General features: G+C 37.1%; 1 protein-coding gene across 1 annotated transcript in view; it reads left to right on the top strand.

Annotated features, from left to right (window-relative positions):
* ZFPM2 (zinc finger protein, FOG family member 2) overlaps positions 1 to 17,630 on the top strand; it is a 483,882-nt gene that overhangs the window by 314,538 nt on the left and 151,714 nt on the right. The window contains exon 5 of the mRNA XM_082601162.1: positions 8,059 to 8,170. Coding sequence (XP_082457288.1) covers positions 8,059 to 8,170 — 112 coding nt within the window. The remainder of the gene's footprint in view (positions 1 to 8,058; positions 8,171 to 17,630) is intronic.

Here is a 17,630-nt window from a genome sequence, read left to right as displayed (position 1 = left end):
TCTATTGAAACCTTCCTGGGATTTCCATTCATAAATCTGTTCTGTGCCTAATGGTATAGTGTAGTGGTTCTTATAATAGCACAGTGCTGATGTCCTTCCCATTTAGACTTTCCATATATTTTCTAATTGAAGGTATTCTTAATTTCTTTGAGCTTGAGTTTGAAAATGTGTCTAGCATTTTTTCAAGCAATGCAAGTTAGATCATCTTTTACTAAGTTGTTTTGTTGTTTCTTAAACAGTAACTGTAGATAAGATACTTGGTATGAGTTTGAAAATTCTTAAAATTACTTGTTTAAATCTGTTTCTACAACACACACACACACACACACACACACACACACACACACACACCCCTTATTTTCAGACAAAGAAAAAAAAAGGAAGACTGCATTTCTCACTCAAGGGACATCCCAATGTAGCTCAGTGGCCATTTTATTCTATTTTAAATGGAAGTATATGATTTTAATGACATACTTAGTCATATTGACTGATGTCTGGCATTAATTAGTCATGAAGAATATTCAGGTGTTATAGCTGGGCAGCTTGTTCTATATCACCACACAAATAACTTGAACCCTTTGGTACCACATGGAGTACAGTGATTCTGTTTGTGTATTTTAAAGTGATAGTCTTATTTTCTGAAAGAAAAAAAATTCTTTACCTTGGTAGCTTCAAGCTCAAACATTCATGCAGTGTCCTGAATAACTTTTTAAAGGATATTTAGTAAAAAGCACAGTTTTATTAGGTGGAAATCATCATACTAAAAGTTTTATAGCTCTAGTCAAATCAGTAATGTTGAGGCTATATGCCATGCCCAGAATTACTGAAAATACAATTGTGGAGGGCCTTAATTTATCACTTAACATTTCTCCCCACTCCAGGTAGTCCAAAATAATAAGTTATTATGCCTCCATAGAACAGGCTGTTGGTGAAGGGAATTTTTAAATTCAAGCTCACTGCCACTAGAGACTTCACGCAGTTAAAAGGACAGGGATACAATGCTTTCACGATTGTCAGATTGAATTTGAATTTAATTCCAGTGTGGAGAACTGCTTGGATACATTAACTGAAACTTTTACTGTGTAAAATTTTCCCTGTGGTAGTACAAGGTCAAATCACATACAGTATCATTTTTTTTTTTTCCATTTAGATGTAGAGAATAATTCAGCTGGGTGAGATTGGCAGTGGTGGTGGCATCTCATTGCTAAGGGCCAGTAATATATATATATATGTGTTTTTCTGGTACTAATTATATTAATCTAATGTCTACAGTAATTTGGAAATTCTTCAATGCCTAATATCAAATATGTTTTTATAGCTGAGAGAAGAGAAACAGCTATGAATTTTGTCAAACAGGCCCAACCCGTTTCACCTATTACCAAGTTATGGAAGCAACACACCAGGAGAATTTTCAGCAGTGTCAAAGTACGTCTCATGGCACTGGCTTGAGATTCTCTCATGAAATTTTGTTATGTTTCCAAACTAAAGTCAGTGGAGGCCAATGTTTCCATCAAATGCCACTTCTGGGTGTTTTTTTGTTTTTTGTTTTTTGTTTTTTTTTTAAGACTGTAATGTCAGGCTCTTTTCATAGGTCAGATTTTCCTAAGACTTCTAGCTCTTTGTAAGTAAGCTTCAGTTTGGAAATGTTCAACAAATATTTCCAGCAAGATTTGGAATCCCTAAGACAGCATTATGTCACCAGCCCCTTGGGTTGGAACTACCCTCTATTCTTTGCCTTTGGGCTGCCTGCTTTTAGCCCCGGTAACCTTTTGGCTTGAGTGTAAACATTTACTGAAGGCTCCCTCCTTTGTCGCTCCAGTAACTCCAGAGGTTAGTGAGAAGTGGATGCTACTTTGACCTCTTTTATCCACATTAGATGATTCTAATTATTCCTAAGAAATGACACTTTTGACCCATTTTGTCCTTGTCAAGTTTGTCTGGTTGTAGACTGTCTAAGCGTGAAACTCTGGGTTCAAACAGTGTCCAGGAGTGCAGATTTTTTTAAACTTACAATGGGGAGTCTCAAAAGTGCACACTATTTCTTTTTAAAACATTCCAACTTAACTGAAATTCAGGCTCCTGTTATATACCTTGAATTGATTTATGACTGAACGAGACTGCCTAGATATAAAGTACAGACTTTAACCTGTAAAAACCCATGGGTTATTTCAATACAGAAAAACAAACAAACAAACCAACGAAAATGAAGAAAACCTTTGTATAAGTGAGGATGGGCTAGGTTTTGCTGAGGTTGTAAGCAACCCTAATATTGTAACAGTTTTTTACATTAAAACAGTCTCTTTCTTTCTCATGCTACATGGCCACTGTAGTTAGGAGGTCTTCCTCCTTTCCATGCTTGACGGTCAATTCAGCAAACACAAGGAAAGATGGTGAGTCCATTGGTCTTACAGCTTCTGTGTAAAAGTGACGCGAGTTACTTCTTATTCAGTTTCATTGGTGAATTGATGTCATATTCCCATACCTAACTTTGAAAGAGAGACCTAGAAAGTGGAGAGTTGGAAATAATTGATCAATAGCATTAATGACTGCCACCATCTTTAAACTGGATCATAAAGAGTTCTTGTCTTGACTTCTATCCTCATCCCTACAAAAAACATTACCAGTGCCTGAGAAATAGGGATTCCAGAAACGCTCTTTGCACATTTTTAATTCATTTATTCACGTAGGTATTCAGCAAAAGTTTGAAGTGCATCTGTGGTGTACGAAACACTGTGCTGGTCGCTTCATAAGACAGACTTGAGGTAGAAATCATTATCACCATTTTACAGATGTGTATCCTGAAGTTCAGAATGCTCAAGTTTGAGTGATTTTCCAGTCTCAGAGCCTGCCAGTAGCACATATCGGGATTCCAACCTAGATCATCTGGCTCCAAGGAGTCAGTAATGTCCTTTCTGCCACACTTCAACTGTAAGGTTAATAGCGAATCATAAAATGTTTTAAATACCCAGTTATAGAGGCAGGAATTGTTAGTCACCACCGTGTATTTTCTCATACTTTAAGGCAAGAACATTAAATATATCTGATGATTGTGGAATAACAATGTATATTTGGTGTTATTCCAATAAGGGAAAGTTGTTTCACTTCTGAGCACATTTGATAAGGAAATTAAGTCATTTTTTAAACTGTAAGTCAGTAAATCTGAATGTTTTCTGTATTAGTTTTCTATTGCCACCAAAACAAATGGCCAAAAACTTGGTGGCTTAAAACAACACAAATGTATTATATTAAAGCTCTGTACATCAGAAGTCTAGTATGGGTATCACCAGACTAAAATCAATTTGTCAGCAGGATTCCTGCTAGAGGATTCCTTTCTAGAGGATGTAGGGGAGAATCTATTTCCTGTTTATTCAAGTTATGGGCAGAATGTAGTTCCTTGAGGTTGCAGAACTGAAATCCCTGTTTTCCTCACTTCCTGTAACTGAGGCCCATTCCCAGTTTCTAGAGCCCAGCACACTCACTTCATGGCTTCAGTGTGCCATCTTCAAAGGCAGCAAAGGCAGGTGGAATCCATTTCATGTCAAATTTCTTTGCCCTACTGTTTTGCCTTTCCCTTCTACTTTAGGAACCCCTGCTTAGATTGGGCCCATGTGGATAATCTAGGCTCCTCTCACCATGTTGTAACCCTAAACCTTAAGCATGTTCTTCAAATCCCTTTTACCAAGTAAAATAACATATTCACAGGATTCCAAGGGGTTACGGTGTGGATATTTTGGGGGGACCATTTTTCTGCCTACCATACCTTTTACATCCATTCTCTTTTCCTAACATGTTGTACCAACTGTATGCTACCTCTGTAGGATGCTAGATAAACATTTTGGCCTTACTTTCTTCACTTGTCAAATTAGTGAATTAAACTCACTGAACTTTAAAGTTGCTTCTGGCTCTTAACATTCTAGACTTGTATGAATCCTTATGATAGAGAGAGACATGGGAAAGTAAACCTAATGATCAACGTGGATATTATTGTTATTTTCTATTCATGGATTTTGCTGGAGTGTAGATTTCATATAATCCTGGCTAACTCCTTCCTTCTCACACTTGGTAATCTTCTTTGAAGGCAGTCAATCTCTGCAGAAGTTGACTTCTTCAGAAAGAAATTGACTTACCTCCTCAAAACTGTAATAACTGGTCCCTTGAGATTTTTTTTTTTTTTTTTTTTTTTTTTTTGCGGTAGGCGGGCCTCTCACTGCTGTGGCCTCTCCCCCTGCGGAGCACAGGCTCCGGACGCGCAGGCCCAGCGGCCATGGCTCACGGGCCCAGCCGCTCCGCGGCATGTGGGATCCTCCCAGACCGGGGCACGAACCCGCGTCCCCTGCATCGGCAGGCGGACTCTCAACCACTGCGCCACCAGGGAAGCCCCCCTTGAGATTTTTTTATCTACTTTTTCTTTACAGCTTGGGTATCGCTTTCACCAAGTCTTTGCTACATTTTTGCTTTTGCTTATTGATTTGGAGTCAAAGAAATTGTTTTCCTTTCAATTCAGTTTCTTGAAAAGTCAGATCCTACCTGGGCCCAGGCATAATAAATGTTTGCCAAAGTTTTAAAAGGTATAATGCCTAACTTACCATTAAGGAAAGATATTAAATAACTATTTTTATTTGTGCCACAAAGTCAAATCCTCTAAATCTTAATTTGCTTATGTACAAAATGGAGAAAATGTTAATGCCTAACTCCTGGAGTTGTAAAAATCAAAAAAGATAATGCAGGAGAAGTACTTAACACCCAACGTTTTGCAAGTATTCAATAGATGTAAACCACTAATACTGTTTTATAGTAGGAGGTGCAGAGGTGGACAAGTCATCTGAGTTTGCCCAAGACTTTCCAGTTTTAGCTCTGAAATCCAGCATCCTGGGAAGCCCTTCATTCTCAGGAAAACCCAGACGGTTGGTCACCCTAGGAGCAGTAGTGTTTGGAAACAGAGCTAAATGTAAATATGGGCTCTGTCTTCTGCCAGCTATTTGACCTAAAAAAATTATTTAATCTTTGAGTTGCAATATCTTTGTCTGAAAATATATGTGAGGACTAAACAAGGAAGGGATTTTGCACAAGTAGCAGCAGTAGTAGCAACCTTATTCTTCCTGATTAAAAAAATCTTTACTGTCTTCCTTCTGCTTGGAGGTTTAAGCACAGAAAGGTTTTGCTTGATATGAAAACGTCCTTCAAGATCTGATTCTAACCTGCTTTTCTAGACACATATGCTGTTATGGCCCTTCCACTTATAGGTAGTGATAATAATTGTATCAATGATGATTCCAGTGATGACAGGTAACTGTTATCTGATGCTTTCTGTATATGAAGAACAGCTCTAAAGACTTTATATAAGAACTGAAACCAAAGAATCCCAGAACTAGTCACTATTTCCTATACATACCACTCTTACACACTGCTCAGACTTCGCCCAGGCCATTACTAGCAATTGCAAATGCTTCCTGTCTCTCCTTCAAGATCTTGCCTGAAAGTCACTTCCTGCATGATACCATCCCAGAAGCCACAGGACAGGAGTTTCTCTCCCTTCATTGACCCCAAAACAATTTACACATGACTTTGCCCTCCCTACCTGCTACTCTTTGCCTTATAGTAAACTTTTTTTTTTTAATGTATCCGTATTCTTCACTGAAAAAGACCTGTTCCTATTCCTAGCACCCAGCACAAGACTGGATCAGCAGGTTCCTTTGTAAAATTGATGGAAGATTGTGACTAGCAAACCAATTGATTTACTTTACAGTAAAGATTCCCTAAAGAGTTTGTGATCAATGTTTATTTTTCATATTATCTATGGAAAATTGTAAAAGCTGCTTTACTGTGTAGAAATCCATGTGGCTTTAAGAACTTTGGGTATAAAGATTAAATAATTTAAGATGCATGTCTTTCTCATGAAATAAGAGAATACAGTCGAAATGAGCCAGATGCCTGTTGTTGAAGTCTGTTATTTAAGATCAGAAGAGAGCAGATGTTACAAATAACACCACTAAATCCCCCATGCGCAGGTTTATCGAAATGATAGAGTCTCTCCCGTGACTAGTTCTGCTTGCTTGGAGACCTGCTGACCCTGATCTATGGACTTACCTGCTTCCCTAGTAGTAAAAGGAGCTGAAATATGCATCATTAAGACCTATGATTTAATTGGATATGGGCCACTATCATTTCAGATTGAAGAAGCTTACTTGTTCTCAAATTCTATTTTGAAAATGGAAAAACAAAATCGTCACTTAGCCCAGCAGTCCCCAACCTTTCTGGCACCAACGACCAGTTTCGTGGAAGACAAGTTTTCCCGGGGGTGGCGGGGATGGGAATGGTTCAGGCGGTAATGCAAGTGAGTGGGAGCGGCAGATGAAGCTTCGCTCGCTAGCCCACCACTCACCTCCCGCTGTGCGACCCAGTTCCTAACAGGCAGCAGACAGTACCTATCTGCAGCCCGGGGATTGGGGACCCCTGACTTAGACTAATAACCAGAGGGATAACTTGATAACACTTAGTCTAGATTGTTTTAAAAACTTATAATATAAAATTACTTTCTTCCCCCAGGGCTTTCAGATAACTGTTTTTCATGGTTTTACTTTCCAAATATTAAGATACATAGTTGAAAAATTAAAGACTTCAAAATGAATTAAAGTATGAATATGAAAAATCAGTATGCTAGTATTTCTTATGGGTGATCTGGTTTACCGCCTCCTCTGTTTTAATATTTGAAGTATTTTTTTAAACTTATTTTTAATTTGTCCGTCATGGTTGATTTTTTCCATTAAGTAGTATATTTTATGGTAGTTTTACCTCTTACAGTATAATTGATACATCAAAATTGGGTTAGCATTGATTTTATGCATAGCTTTTAATATGGCTTTGCAGTATCAATAGAAGATCTGTGTCTCATGTACTATCAGTGTTGTCATTTGGCCAGTGACAGGAGGTTTCCAGATTCCTGAGAGATTTGAAATTGCTAGATTACATAGAACTCCTCAAGTGGATACTTGCTAATGCCAATTTGGGAAATTTGTGATAGCACATCACATGTGGGAAAGTCCCAGAATGGGCTGGGATGTCTTCGGCAGGATCATATCTAGGTGAAAATTCAGTTCAAAAATTACCTTGAGACCCTTGTATTGTACTCTGTGTTGTTGTTTCATGGTAGTTGATATACAGAACATGGGCTGGTGAATGATAAACATCTGAATGCCAATTCACTCTGACTCATCGGGAAACACCAGTCTTGCTAAGGCTTACTTATTTCCTCCCTGGTTTATTTCCTGCCATGTTTAACATAGTTAAAGACAAATAATTTGGGTGCCAAACGGCCTAAAATGATGACCCTTTTGAGCCTTATATTTAAAATGTACACTGAAAATATTTTGTTAGAACTAGAGCACTTGTCTCCCTGCTTCTGTGCTTTTCAGAGCAAGGAATGTCATGCTTTAGTTGCTCTGCATCTGAATTTATTCCCAATCCTCTTTTATAGTCTTCTCGGAGACAGTGTATGGTGAGTCATTAGCATTAATATTATTTCAGTTTCAGTGGGACTACATATCCATACTTAGAAAAGGGTGTTGGTGGATTTCATTATTCATTCAGAATAAATTTCTACTCTAATATAAATGTTGCTCAGGATAGAGCTTTGAAATGGATCCTGATTCTTTAAATTCTTTCCTGTCTGTTTCAGGAAATAGTGAGATCCTGTTGATAGTAAAGTACAATGTGTCTAAAGTTCACTTCTAAACACTCTGCTCTTTGCAATGAAAGTCATCTGCATTCTTTTTATAATTCAGAGCTGCAAGAGATCTGTCTAATCTTGGAGATCTGATCCAGTATCACTTAGAAAAAAAATATTCTTGATAATAATTCTACCATTCAGATTAGTGAAAGCAGTCAAGCTTTACAGCTTCTGTCGTCTTAAAAAGATATCATGAGACAGGGGAATAAGGACTTGGATTATGGTTTAGGAGATTTAGTTATTTGGAAAAATAAAATGATTAGTACAGTTATTATTCAACTTTTTAATCAACGAAAGCAAATGGCATCCGTTTGTTATCATTCTTTCTACAGAAGACAAAGGCTCAGGTCCCGATGGTGCTGACTGCTGGTCCCAAGTGGCTACTGGATGTGACTTGGCAAGGAGTGGAAGACAACAAAAACAACTGCATTGTGTACAGCAAAGGTAAGTGCAAGATCATTTCCCTCTCGCTTTGGATGTATTGAAAGCTGAGTGTTGCAAAGTAGAACCAAATGAGCTGAAATGGGAGTACAAAGTAAAATGGGATCCTCTCTCTTCCTTTTTCCCTTATGAATCTCCCTAACCTGTAGTTTCAGCAACTCTGTTGGGTTTTTTTTTTGTTTTGTTTTTTTGTTCTTTTCCTGTACAGTATAAAACAAAATGTGTTAGACCATTAATTACTTAGCGCCATACACATTCACCTAACCGTGGATTGGAGTGCCTTGACTAGTACCTTCCTCGCTGTTACTTTTATTCAGAGCGGGTTCAGTGAAATCTCGGATTCCTCTCTTAGGCATCATCCATCAAAAAGTAAATTCCTTTTGAAATTTGGCAGTCCGTGTCAGGGTGTCAAGGGGCGAGTTCTAGAAGGCATTGCATTCCAGCCAGTTTCCTGAAATCACACACGATGAGGGGATAGCTGAAAAGGAAGCCATTGCAAAGACTGAGAATTCCTCCCCATGGTGATTTCTGAAGGGCAGGAGGCAAATGCTAGAGAGGAAGCGATGGCTTGCAGAGCATTGCCTTTGATTTGCTCAGTGTGGCATCAACCTAGACTGCGTCAAACAGCTACACCCTGGCTGCAAAGGAACTGCTGCTCCGGGACACACAACATGGGACCGACTCCCCCAAACTCAGGCCCCTCCACGTGTGTGGTGTGGTTTCCCGCACTTTTCTCCATATTAAGTTCTGGGCCCAAGCTCTGTACTTTTACAGTGAAACCCCTAATCTTACTCCTTTGTAAATATTGCAAAACTTTGTGCTTCTCATGTTTAATTTCTTTTCGCTTTCCTTTTTAACCAAATAGACCTACTGAGATCAAAGATGTATTTGTACATTGAACCTAGAAACCATAAAAGCATACAAGGGAACAAGCAAATAAGCACCCCTATCAATATATTAACATATAAAACACTAATCATAACATCAAAGACTCTTAAAAACTTGCTAGAAACAATTACAACTTGTTTCTATAATCATTACAATTTGTACACTTATAAGAGGATTGCCTTTAAACTACCATAAGCCTTTGAAAGTTGAAACACCAGAAAGAGGGAATTTGCAAGCTAAAAAGACAATCTGCACACCAGGATCTGATTATATTCCTTTTCCTTCTGTAACTGCTGGTCTCATACCCACTTATTATCAAACACCAAATACCTGTGGTATGCTGGTGGGAGCTTTTAACTAGAAGGGAAGTAAGATTTTCCCAGGATATGTCACTATGTTCTATCAAAATGGGAAGCAATATTATAGTGAGCCAGCTTACCAGTGTCCACATTCAGAATGCAAACACTACAAAAGATGGCTTGGAGTATAGGATCAATGACTGAGACTAAATTTTTGTTGTACAATATCTTATCTCTATGATGGCAATGTAATATGGAGGAACCAAGAGGATAGCTATTCTATCATAATCCAAATCCATTACATGTTTAAATCGGGCATTGTTTTAGAAGAGATGATTATTATATTGTTACATAAGGAAAAACACTATAACAAAATTGTAATTCTATGTTCAATGGAGTACGTTAGTTTGAACATGTTTACGTGTTTGCATTATGGTTAGGTATACCTTAAGCCTCTTGGCAATAAACATTTTGGAGTAATTTGTAGAAGCTTATTAATTAACTCATAAAGCATGGATTGAGCCCAACTGTGTGCTAGCTTTGTACATGGATAATAACAGCCACCCTTTATTAAACACCCCTGAATCCTCTCCTTGGTACTCCCATACCAAATTCTATGCATTTCTCTCATTGCTCTTTTAACCTCGTTTTATGATTATCATTTTATGTTTCAAAAAAAGAGTAGTAAAAAGTTAGGTATTATTGCCTGCCTTTCCAATCTACTCTATATTTACTGAGGGCAAGGATTATGTCTCAGTCATCTTTTTATCCTGGGTCTGGCATGCTGCCTGTACAAAAAGAGCACAGAGTAAATAATGATTGGTTGACCAGATAAACAAATGATGAATGGTTGCTAGAAACTATAATAGACACATCACATACTGTGATGATGAACAATATGAATTCCTAATATTCAGTAGTTTTTAACCTACAAAAGGTAACTCGATATTGTTCAACTTACAAGAACAGATGGCATTGCAATTGAAATAACAAGGACTGCAGTAACGACTGTATATGCATAATTTCATTTAATCATCATTTAATACCTCCTAGTAGGTAATTAACATCCTACCCAATTTTACAAAAAATGAAATTGAGACAGCTAGATTAAGTAATTTGTCATGGTCACATAGCTACTAAGTGTTTCTTTTTTTTTTAATTGAGGTATAGTTGATTTACAATGTTGTGTTAATTTCTGCTGTACAGCAAAGTGTTTCAACTACTAAGTGTTTAAAGTGGGATGCAAACACACATCTGTCTAATTAAGGGCCTGAGTTGTACATATTAGAATACATTCTCCCTGCATTAAGCTTTCAAGCAGCTAGATGAGATAAGTAGTGTGTTTCTCATTTTACACAACCTACATTGTGTGTGACTTAGAGCAGTAGTATGGTTGTCCCCGGTTCAGGAAAGCTAACAGAGAAGCCAAATTTAAATCCAGGTTTTGATCATTCTAAATCCTATACTCTCTGTACTGTGTGACTCTACCTTTCCCCTTGACACTATTACATGATGAATAAATTCTCTTAAACTATGCAAACATTTCTGTGCAGAAATCACAGACTATTATTATAATATAGCACTTACCAAAGTACACTTCACATAACCCTAAGATTAAAGGAAAAGTTCCAGGACCAAATATTGCCAGTCTTGGCCCCTCTTGAAAACTCACAAGGCCTTCTGGTATGAATGCTCTGAGAAGTCCTGTAGTAAAACAAAACAAAATAAAAACCTGTGTAACTCGTTTGACTATATGATATGCATATTTTTTTCCCCAGCCAGTGGACATCCATTGGAACATTGGAATTAGTTCTCTGGTTAACACACTTGGGAAAACTCTGCTGTAGATTCTACTCTGCTCTCCTAGATGGGCTTCAGAGGCCTGATGCTAATTCCTAGAATTCAGGTTGCCTTTGGAGGAAGGGAATAGTTCACTCAAAGTTCTGTGAATACCTCGATATTCTAGGATTATACTAGGGATTGTTCTCATCATGGAAAATAGGACCCCAGGAATCACTCCTACCAGGACCACATGAGCTCTGAAGCCTTCTATCTTCACAGGCTATGGGTCTGATAAGCCTTCTCAAAGCAAAAGAGTTTTGTAGTTGGAAGGGTTTGGTGATTTAGATTTAATAGGTACATATTGATTGACTCGAACATCTGTAATGTGTGAGACATTTTCATAATGTGTATGTTATTTATCAGTTGGGGCTGTTTTGTTTTCAAATGATAGAAATCCAAATGAAATTGGCTTATACAAAAAATAATCAAAGTGTAAGTGTGTGTGTGTGTGTGTGTGTGTGTAAGCGTGCATGCGTTAGTGTATCGGGGGTAGGGGAGTTCATCTGCTCATATAACTGAGAATCCAGGGATCTGCTAAACTTCAGGATCAGTTTAATTCAGTTGTTCACACTTTGTCCCCAGACTGTCTCTATCTTCTGCCTCTTCTTTCTTTGTGTGTTTCATCCTCAGAAATGTTCTTGTCAAGTGGTGGGAAACTCCAAACTTATTCTACAAGCACAGCAATCCCAGTGAAAAGAGAGCTTTTCTGGGTTTTATTTGGGGTACATCACATACCAATCCTTGAACCAATTAATCACTATGACCCTTCCTTACAAACTACAATCATCTGTAGATCTAACCCCACATAAACCACTGAGACAAAGGAGAAGTAGTTCCCCAAGTGAAACCAAAGTGCTACTTCCAGACAGAAAAGAATGGTTGCTTGATGGGCTAACATCCATGTACCCAGATGCAACACATTACTCCTAATGTCTAAAAAGCTCTCCCAGAAGCTGAAAAGTAAATTCCAGATGCCAAAATTGCATTGCCTTATTTTGTTTTCTAGCTAAGAACCTAAACTACTTATGAATTCTGTGCCAAAATCATCTTTATTGGGCCTGGCTATCTGAAAGTATGTTAGTACCTATTTACAAATAGAATGTAAAAATATGTGTATGTAGCATTTTTAAATGCCTTAACTGTGAGATTTTTTATAGTATTTTCTTATGGCGTGTAACTATTACCATTTAAGAGACATGCTTACTTTTTGAAGTATTTTTAAATGTGGGCTAGTAGTAAAATTAAACATAATTATAAAATTTTCATTTCCAGGGTGTCCATCAAATAATTATTATCAAATTACATCAGTTAGTGCTATTTGACAGGCTGCCATCATCCTGTTTTATCAAAGTAAAAAAAAAAAAAGTATAGTATTTAGCATTAATACTATAATCTGATGTACTTTTTTTTTCCTGCCTCAACTACCCCCTGTCATTCCAGAAAGTAATTAGCTCATCCAGACACTGATGGACCAGACTTGTTGGGTTGTCTGGTTTCTGCCATTATTCTCAGCAGACTCCAGATAATTCTAATTTACTTATCTCCAATGGAAAAATACTAAAAAGCACCATGCTGAAGTTAAAGGGAGGCTGCTGGAGAGGAGGATGAGCAGAGGCCTGCCCACTTACTCCTAAAATCCATGAATGCCTGTCGAGCATTGGAAATTAACTTCTCTTTTCTATATACCTTTGTATTTTTTATAGCATTTGCACAGTATGGTGCCCTTTCTCATTTATGAAAAGTAAATAAGTTACTTCGAGTTTCACATTTTTGAACATTTGAAATTAAACCTTTAGCATCTTGCATGTGAGTTTGTTCATTCAGTTCACTTCAAATGAGGAAAAATTAAATTATTTGGGTTTTCATGGAGTGTTGTTTCAGAGCAGCCACATTCTCTAGGTATCTGGATGAAGAGAATAAACATTGTCAATCAAAGGAGTGAAAAAGTATCAGCTAACCCTCAATCTCACCTTAACCATGGAAGATTTCTTTTTATATAAAAGCACAATATCATTGTAAAAAAAACTGTTGCTTAGATGGAACCTTGGGCAAATCACTTTTCCTCTTTAAATCCTGATTTTTTCAACTGTAACAATGAAATAGCCATGGCCATCTCACAGGATTTTTGTGAAGATGCACCCGTACACATAACTGCATATGTTATTATAAATATTATATTGCTGATGATCTTATACTCAGTCCAGTTTGCCCTCTTGGGTATATGTCAGGACAAATTTAGAGGAAATGAACCCAGGCCTCCATGTTGGTATCAAGCAAGTGTGTGAGAAAACCTGGTCATCAGATACCAGGTTTATAGCCAAGAATCCCATAAATCCCATTTGGCCCCTGTGAATCCACAGCATCTGAAGAGAACTGCATTATAGAATCAGAGGCCAGAAGCCTTTGCCTAAAGATATTTTTTCCCTTGGGCACCTGATATTTTTAATGAAAGTCATATGTAAAATGCTATTATAAAGATAATGATGATAATATTAAAACTAGCAATAGCAGTTACCATTTATTAAGCACATATTCTATGCCAGGAATGGTTTTAAACACTTTACATACGTTTTCTGGTTTACCGCTACAAGAAAATTATGATGTAAGCAGAATTATTCCCACTTTACAGATGAGTAAACTCAGGTTTAGGTAAGTAAATAGTTCAAGGATATACAGCTCATACGTGATGAAATTGATATTCAATCTTAAGCGTGTTGACCTTGATTCCCAATTATACAATTTAGCAGAGTTTTGATGATACCATTTACTAGGCCTAGATTGTAGATTATTGGTCTTCATCACAAATTTACGTACATATTTATCAATGAAACTTTTTTTTCTTGCTCTGTGGTTTGGTTTTTAAGAAAAAGTTTTCCAGAACTAAAACAGCAATGACAGCAGTACCTTATGCTAATTTCTCTGTTGCTTCGAAGGCCACAGCAATTTAAAGTCATGTAGAAAACTAATCTCCAAATCATTCTATGACCATCTTCAAAGTTCTGATTTTGCTTGTTTGGACAAATGTAATCATGCAATTAATTCAGTTAAGCCCTGACTGATTGTGTAGTACGTTCAAGGTCCTATACCAGGTAGTGTTGAAATAATGACTGTAATTCTAATGTAACCTAACTTGGATAAGCAACTTTCTGCACACTGACTAAATTGATCAACTGTTTAAAACAAAGATCTTTCATTAGAAGGACCCTTGCAAAAGTCTGGACTGTTTTCCACCTTAAAATAGAGGATCTGTTGCATGTTCCTAGAATTTTGAAACAGCCTTGTCTAACGTGGCAGTCAGTTTTCCCAACTAGCCTACAAGTTCATGGTTAACTTTACCTAAAGGACCTAATGCTATATAAATAAGAAAGTAATTTAACAAGAAAAACGTGTGCTCATATTTAAGTGTTTATTTAACCATTCTGTAGTTCACAGAAAATGTATAACTGTTGTCTAGTTTTACAGTATTCTTAAAAGAGGGTGGGTGCCTGAACCAAATATTTAGCGGCAGGAATTATAAAATCATAAGGCGATTAAGTTAGCTAGCCGCAGAATTCCAATATTGCTTTTTAAATGACTTCAGGATATAGGAGGTACTAAGGTTATTATCTGTTATCAGGAATACAGTGGAATTGTACAACTGGATAATAACCAAACAAACTGACACAATGTAAAATTACATTATCAGTGTGTTAAAACAAAATTGCGCCCTAAAGGAGTCCACATGCCAGCTCAGAGCTGCAGTGTAATTATGCTTAACTCTGATAATTAAAATACAGCGGAGATCAACAGAATCATTTTCATTAAGAAAATTATTAATGACGGTGGTATAACAGTAATTGATTGCAGAGTACCACAGGATAACGCGATGCCGAAAACCCAATATGTTTCATGAACATCTGAGGCTTTTTCTGGTTATGTTCTCTAAGAATGAGAGATGTTTGGGAGGTGAGCAATTTATTATGCCTGTTCTAGGAATCAGTGATTGCTTTAAATGGCTGCTTTAGAAAACCATCCTTTTGATTCAAATTGTCATTTCTGAGGGGTTCTTAAGGTCGAGACAAGTGACCCCACCCGTGGATGTTTTATTTACAGTGGAGCTGTCTGTTGCAAATTGCAGAATGACAGCAACTTCAGCAAATAGAGGGCCTTCTGCCATTTCCATTTTTTACTATGCATTTACTGTTTTTACAATTACGTTAGTGATTTACTGATGTTATTTCAGTCTGGGTCTGGTCATACTGAATAGTTTATGTCCTGAGTTATTATTAATGTATGCTATTTGATGTGAAAAAAATACATTTGTTTTCGTATCAACATCACTGTGAGTTTCCTTAATGAAATGTTGGTAAATAACCCTGCACGGTAATACTATTAATTACTTCAGTGGATTAGATGAGCTCTCATATGTTGGAGAAAAATATCCTAAACCATCCTGGATCCATGCATGAATGAAGCTTCTGTCTCTTAGGGGTAAAAACCCAGGTAGGATGTTGGCAAATGATAAGAACTAAGAATATATCAGTTTCATAAGTATAAAAATGAAAAATGAAGAGTAGGGTCTTCTGAGAGGTGACTCACTATCATTCAGGGATGTTAGCTTGTCATTCAAAGTGATGCTAATCTTGAAAGCTACCCCCAAAAGGATCTTTGTCAGCTAAAATGAGGAACAACTCTTTAGGGTGAATGTTTTCAGAGTAAGATATTGTGAATATTTCTTTAAAACAGTGTATTACATAGAAAAAAAATTATTGTATTATAATTCCAACTGAAAAGTTGACTGAGGTTTCATGCCTAGTATGATTATAATTGTCTTTTAAAAGTATATGTACAGCAAAACATATGGGGAAGAAATATCAATATATTGAAACTATGAAAGTATTTCTGTAAAGGTGGTAAGGTTTGGGAAAATCTTTCTGTATTCCTCCTTTATAGTTTTCTTCACTTTGATTATGGTCCTTATATAATTTAAGAAAAATATTTGCAAACAAAAATCACTCTTTGTCTTAACTACACTCCTGCTCTTCTTTTTATACAACCCAAACTAACAGAACAAAAATCTTTGCCGTACCCATGAAGTCCCTCATCCATGGAACTTAAATTATATTCTAGTGATATATATTTTTCTTTAGTATCTCTGTAAATGTCCTGACACTTTGTATTTCATAAGATAATTTTCCAAATAAAAATAAAAGTAACTGAGCACTATATATTTTTCTTTAGTATCTCTGTAAATGTCCTGACACTTTGTATTTCATAAGATAATTTTCCAAATAAAATAAAAGTAACTGAGCACAGGCTCTGCACATGATATGGCCCAGGTGTCATGAGGGATACAGAGGAATATGAAACACACCCCTAACTTAAGGAGTTTGTTGAAAGAGCTTAATTGATGAAGGTTGCATAATGCTGAGTTCTGTCTTACGTGGTCAAGGCAAAGTTGACGGAAGATGTGGAATTTTGGTTGGATATTGAAAGTTGAATATAAATTTGAGAAATGGGGGAAGGCATTTGAGGAGGTTGAAATGTGTGCCTAAAAGTTTACAGGCTGTGATACATACCGTGTTTTCATGAGAGTGTCAGGGCACACTTTAGAACAGAGAATTTACAAATAAGGCTAGTGAGGGGCAAGCCTGCACACGTTTCTGAGGGCCATGTTGTGGGTTCGGTTGAGTGCTCAGTCCAAAGACCTCATCAAGGGGGTAATGGAGAGCTACTGAAAGTTCTGAGACACACATATTCACATTGGGATTTTACTAAGCTTATTGATTATTGTGTCAAAGATGAAGCTCAGGTCCATCCACTAATAAAAACAAGACTTTATCTGTCAAGAAATAATGTTGGTACCTACATCTTTCTAGAAGATAATATAAATCTTCTGCTTTTCTCCACTCATTACCTGACTCCAACAATTTTTTCAACACCAAATGTACCTCCAATGCCCTTCTGTCTTCACCATCATTGCCCTGCCCACCAACCTCCCGTCCTTACTTTCAGAGGACCTGACTTGGATTCCATGGGTCCATCTTTCTAATTACTCTCTTGCACCCTCTCACTTTTCTCTCCTTCTCTGGCCTTTAGTGGCCTGAATACCCTCATTCTAATCAATCCAACTTTCCACCTTCCCCTGGCTTTATCCAAGCAGCAGAAGCTAGGGGAAGTACTATTTATAAAGTGCTTAGAATAGCGCCTGATCCACAGTGAGCGCTATATAAATGTGTGGTCAAAATACAACAATGAAGCCATCACCACCACTCACAACAACAAAATTACAACAGAAACCAATGCTGACCAGTTTATATTACATTTGACCGTGAGGTGAATGTAATCCCTCAGTGTAAGTAGCCTGGCAATACAGATCTTTTTTCCGAATCCGTCTTCAAAGTGACTATGTCAGACTTCTGTCTCCCCAAATATATACCATCCCCTGTTAGATA

Source organism: Mesoplodon mirus, assembly GCF_964341445.2.
Source record: "Mesoplodon mirus genome assembly, chromosome: 16".
Classification (NCBI taxonomy): Eukaryota; Metazoa; Chordata; class Mammalia; order Artiodactyla; family Ziphiidae; genus Mesoplodon; species Mesoplodon mirus.
Note: the sequence above shows the minus strand (reverse complement) of the source record. Positions and strands in the feature narration are given on the sequence as shown.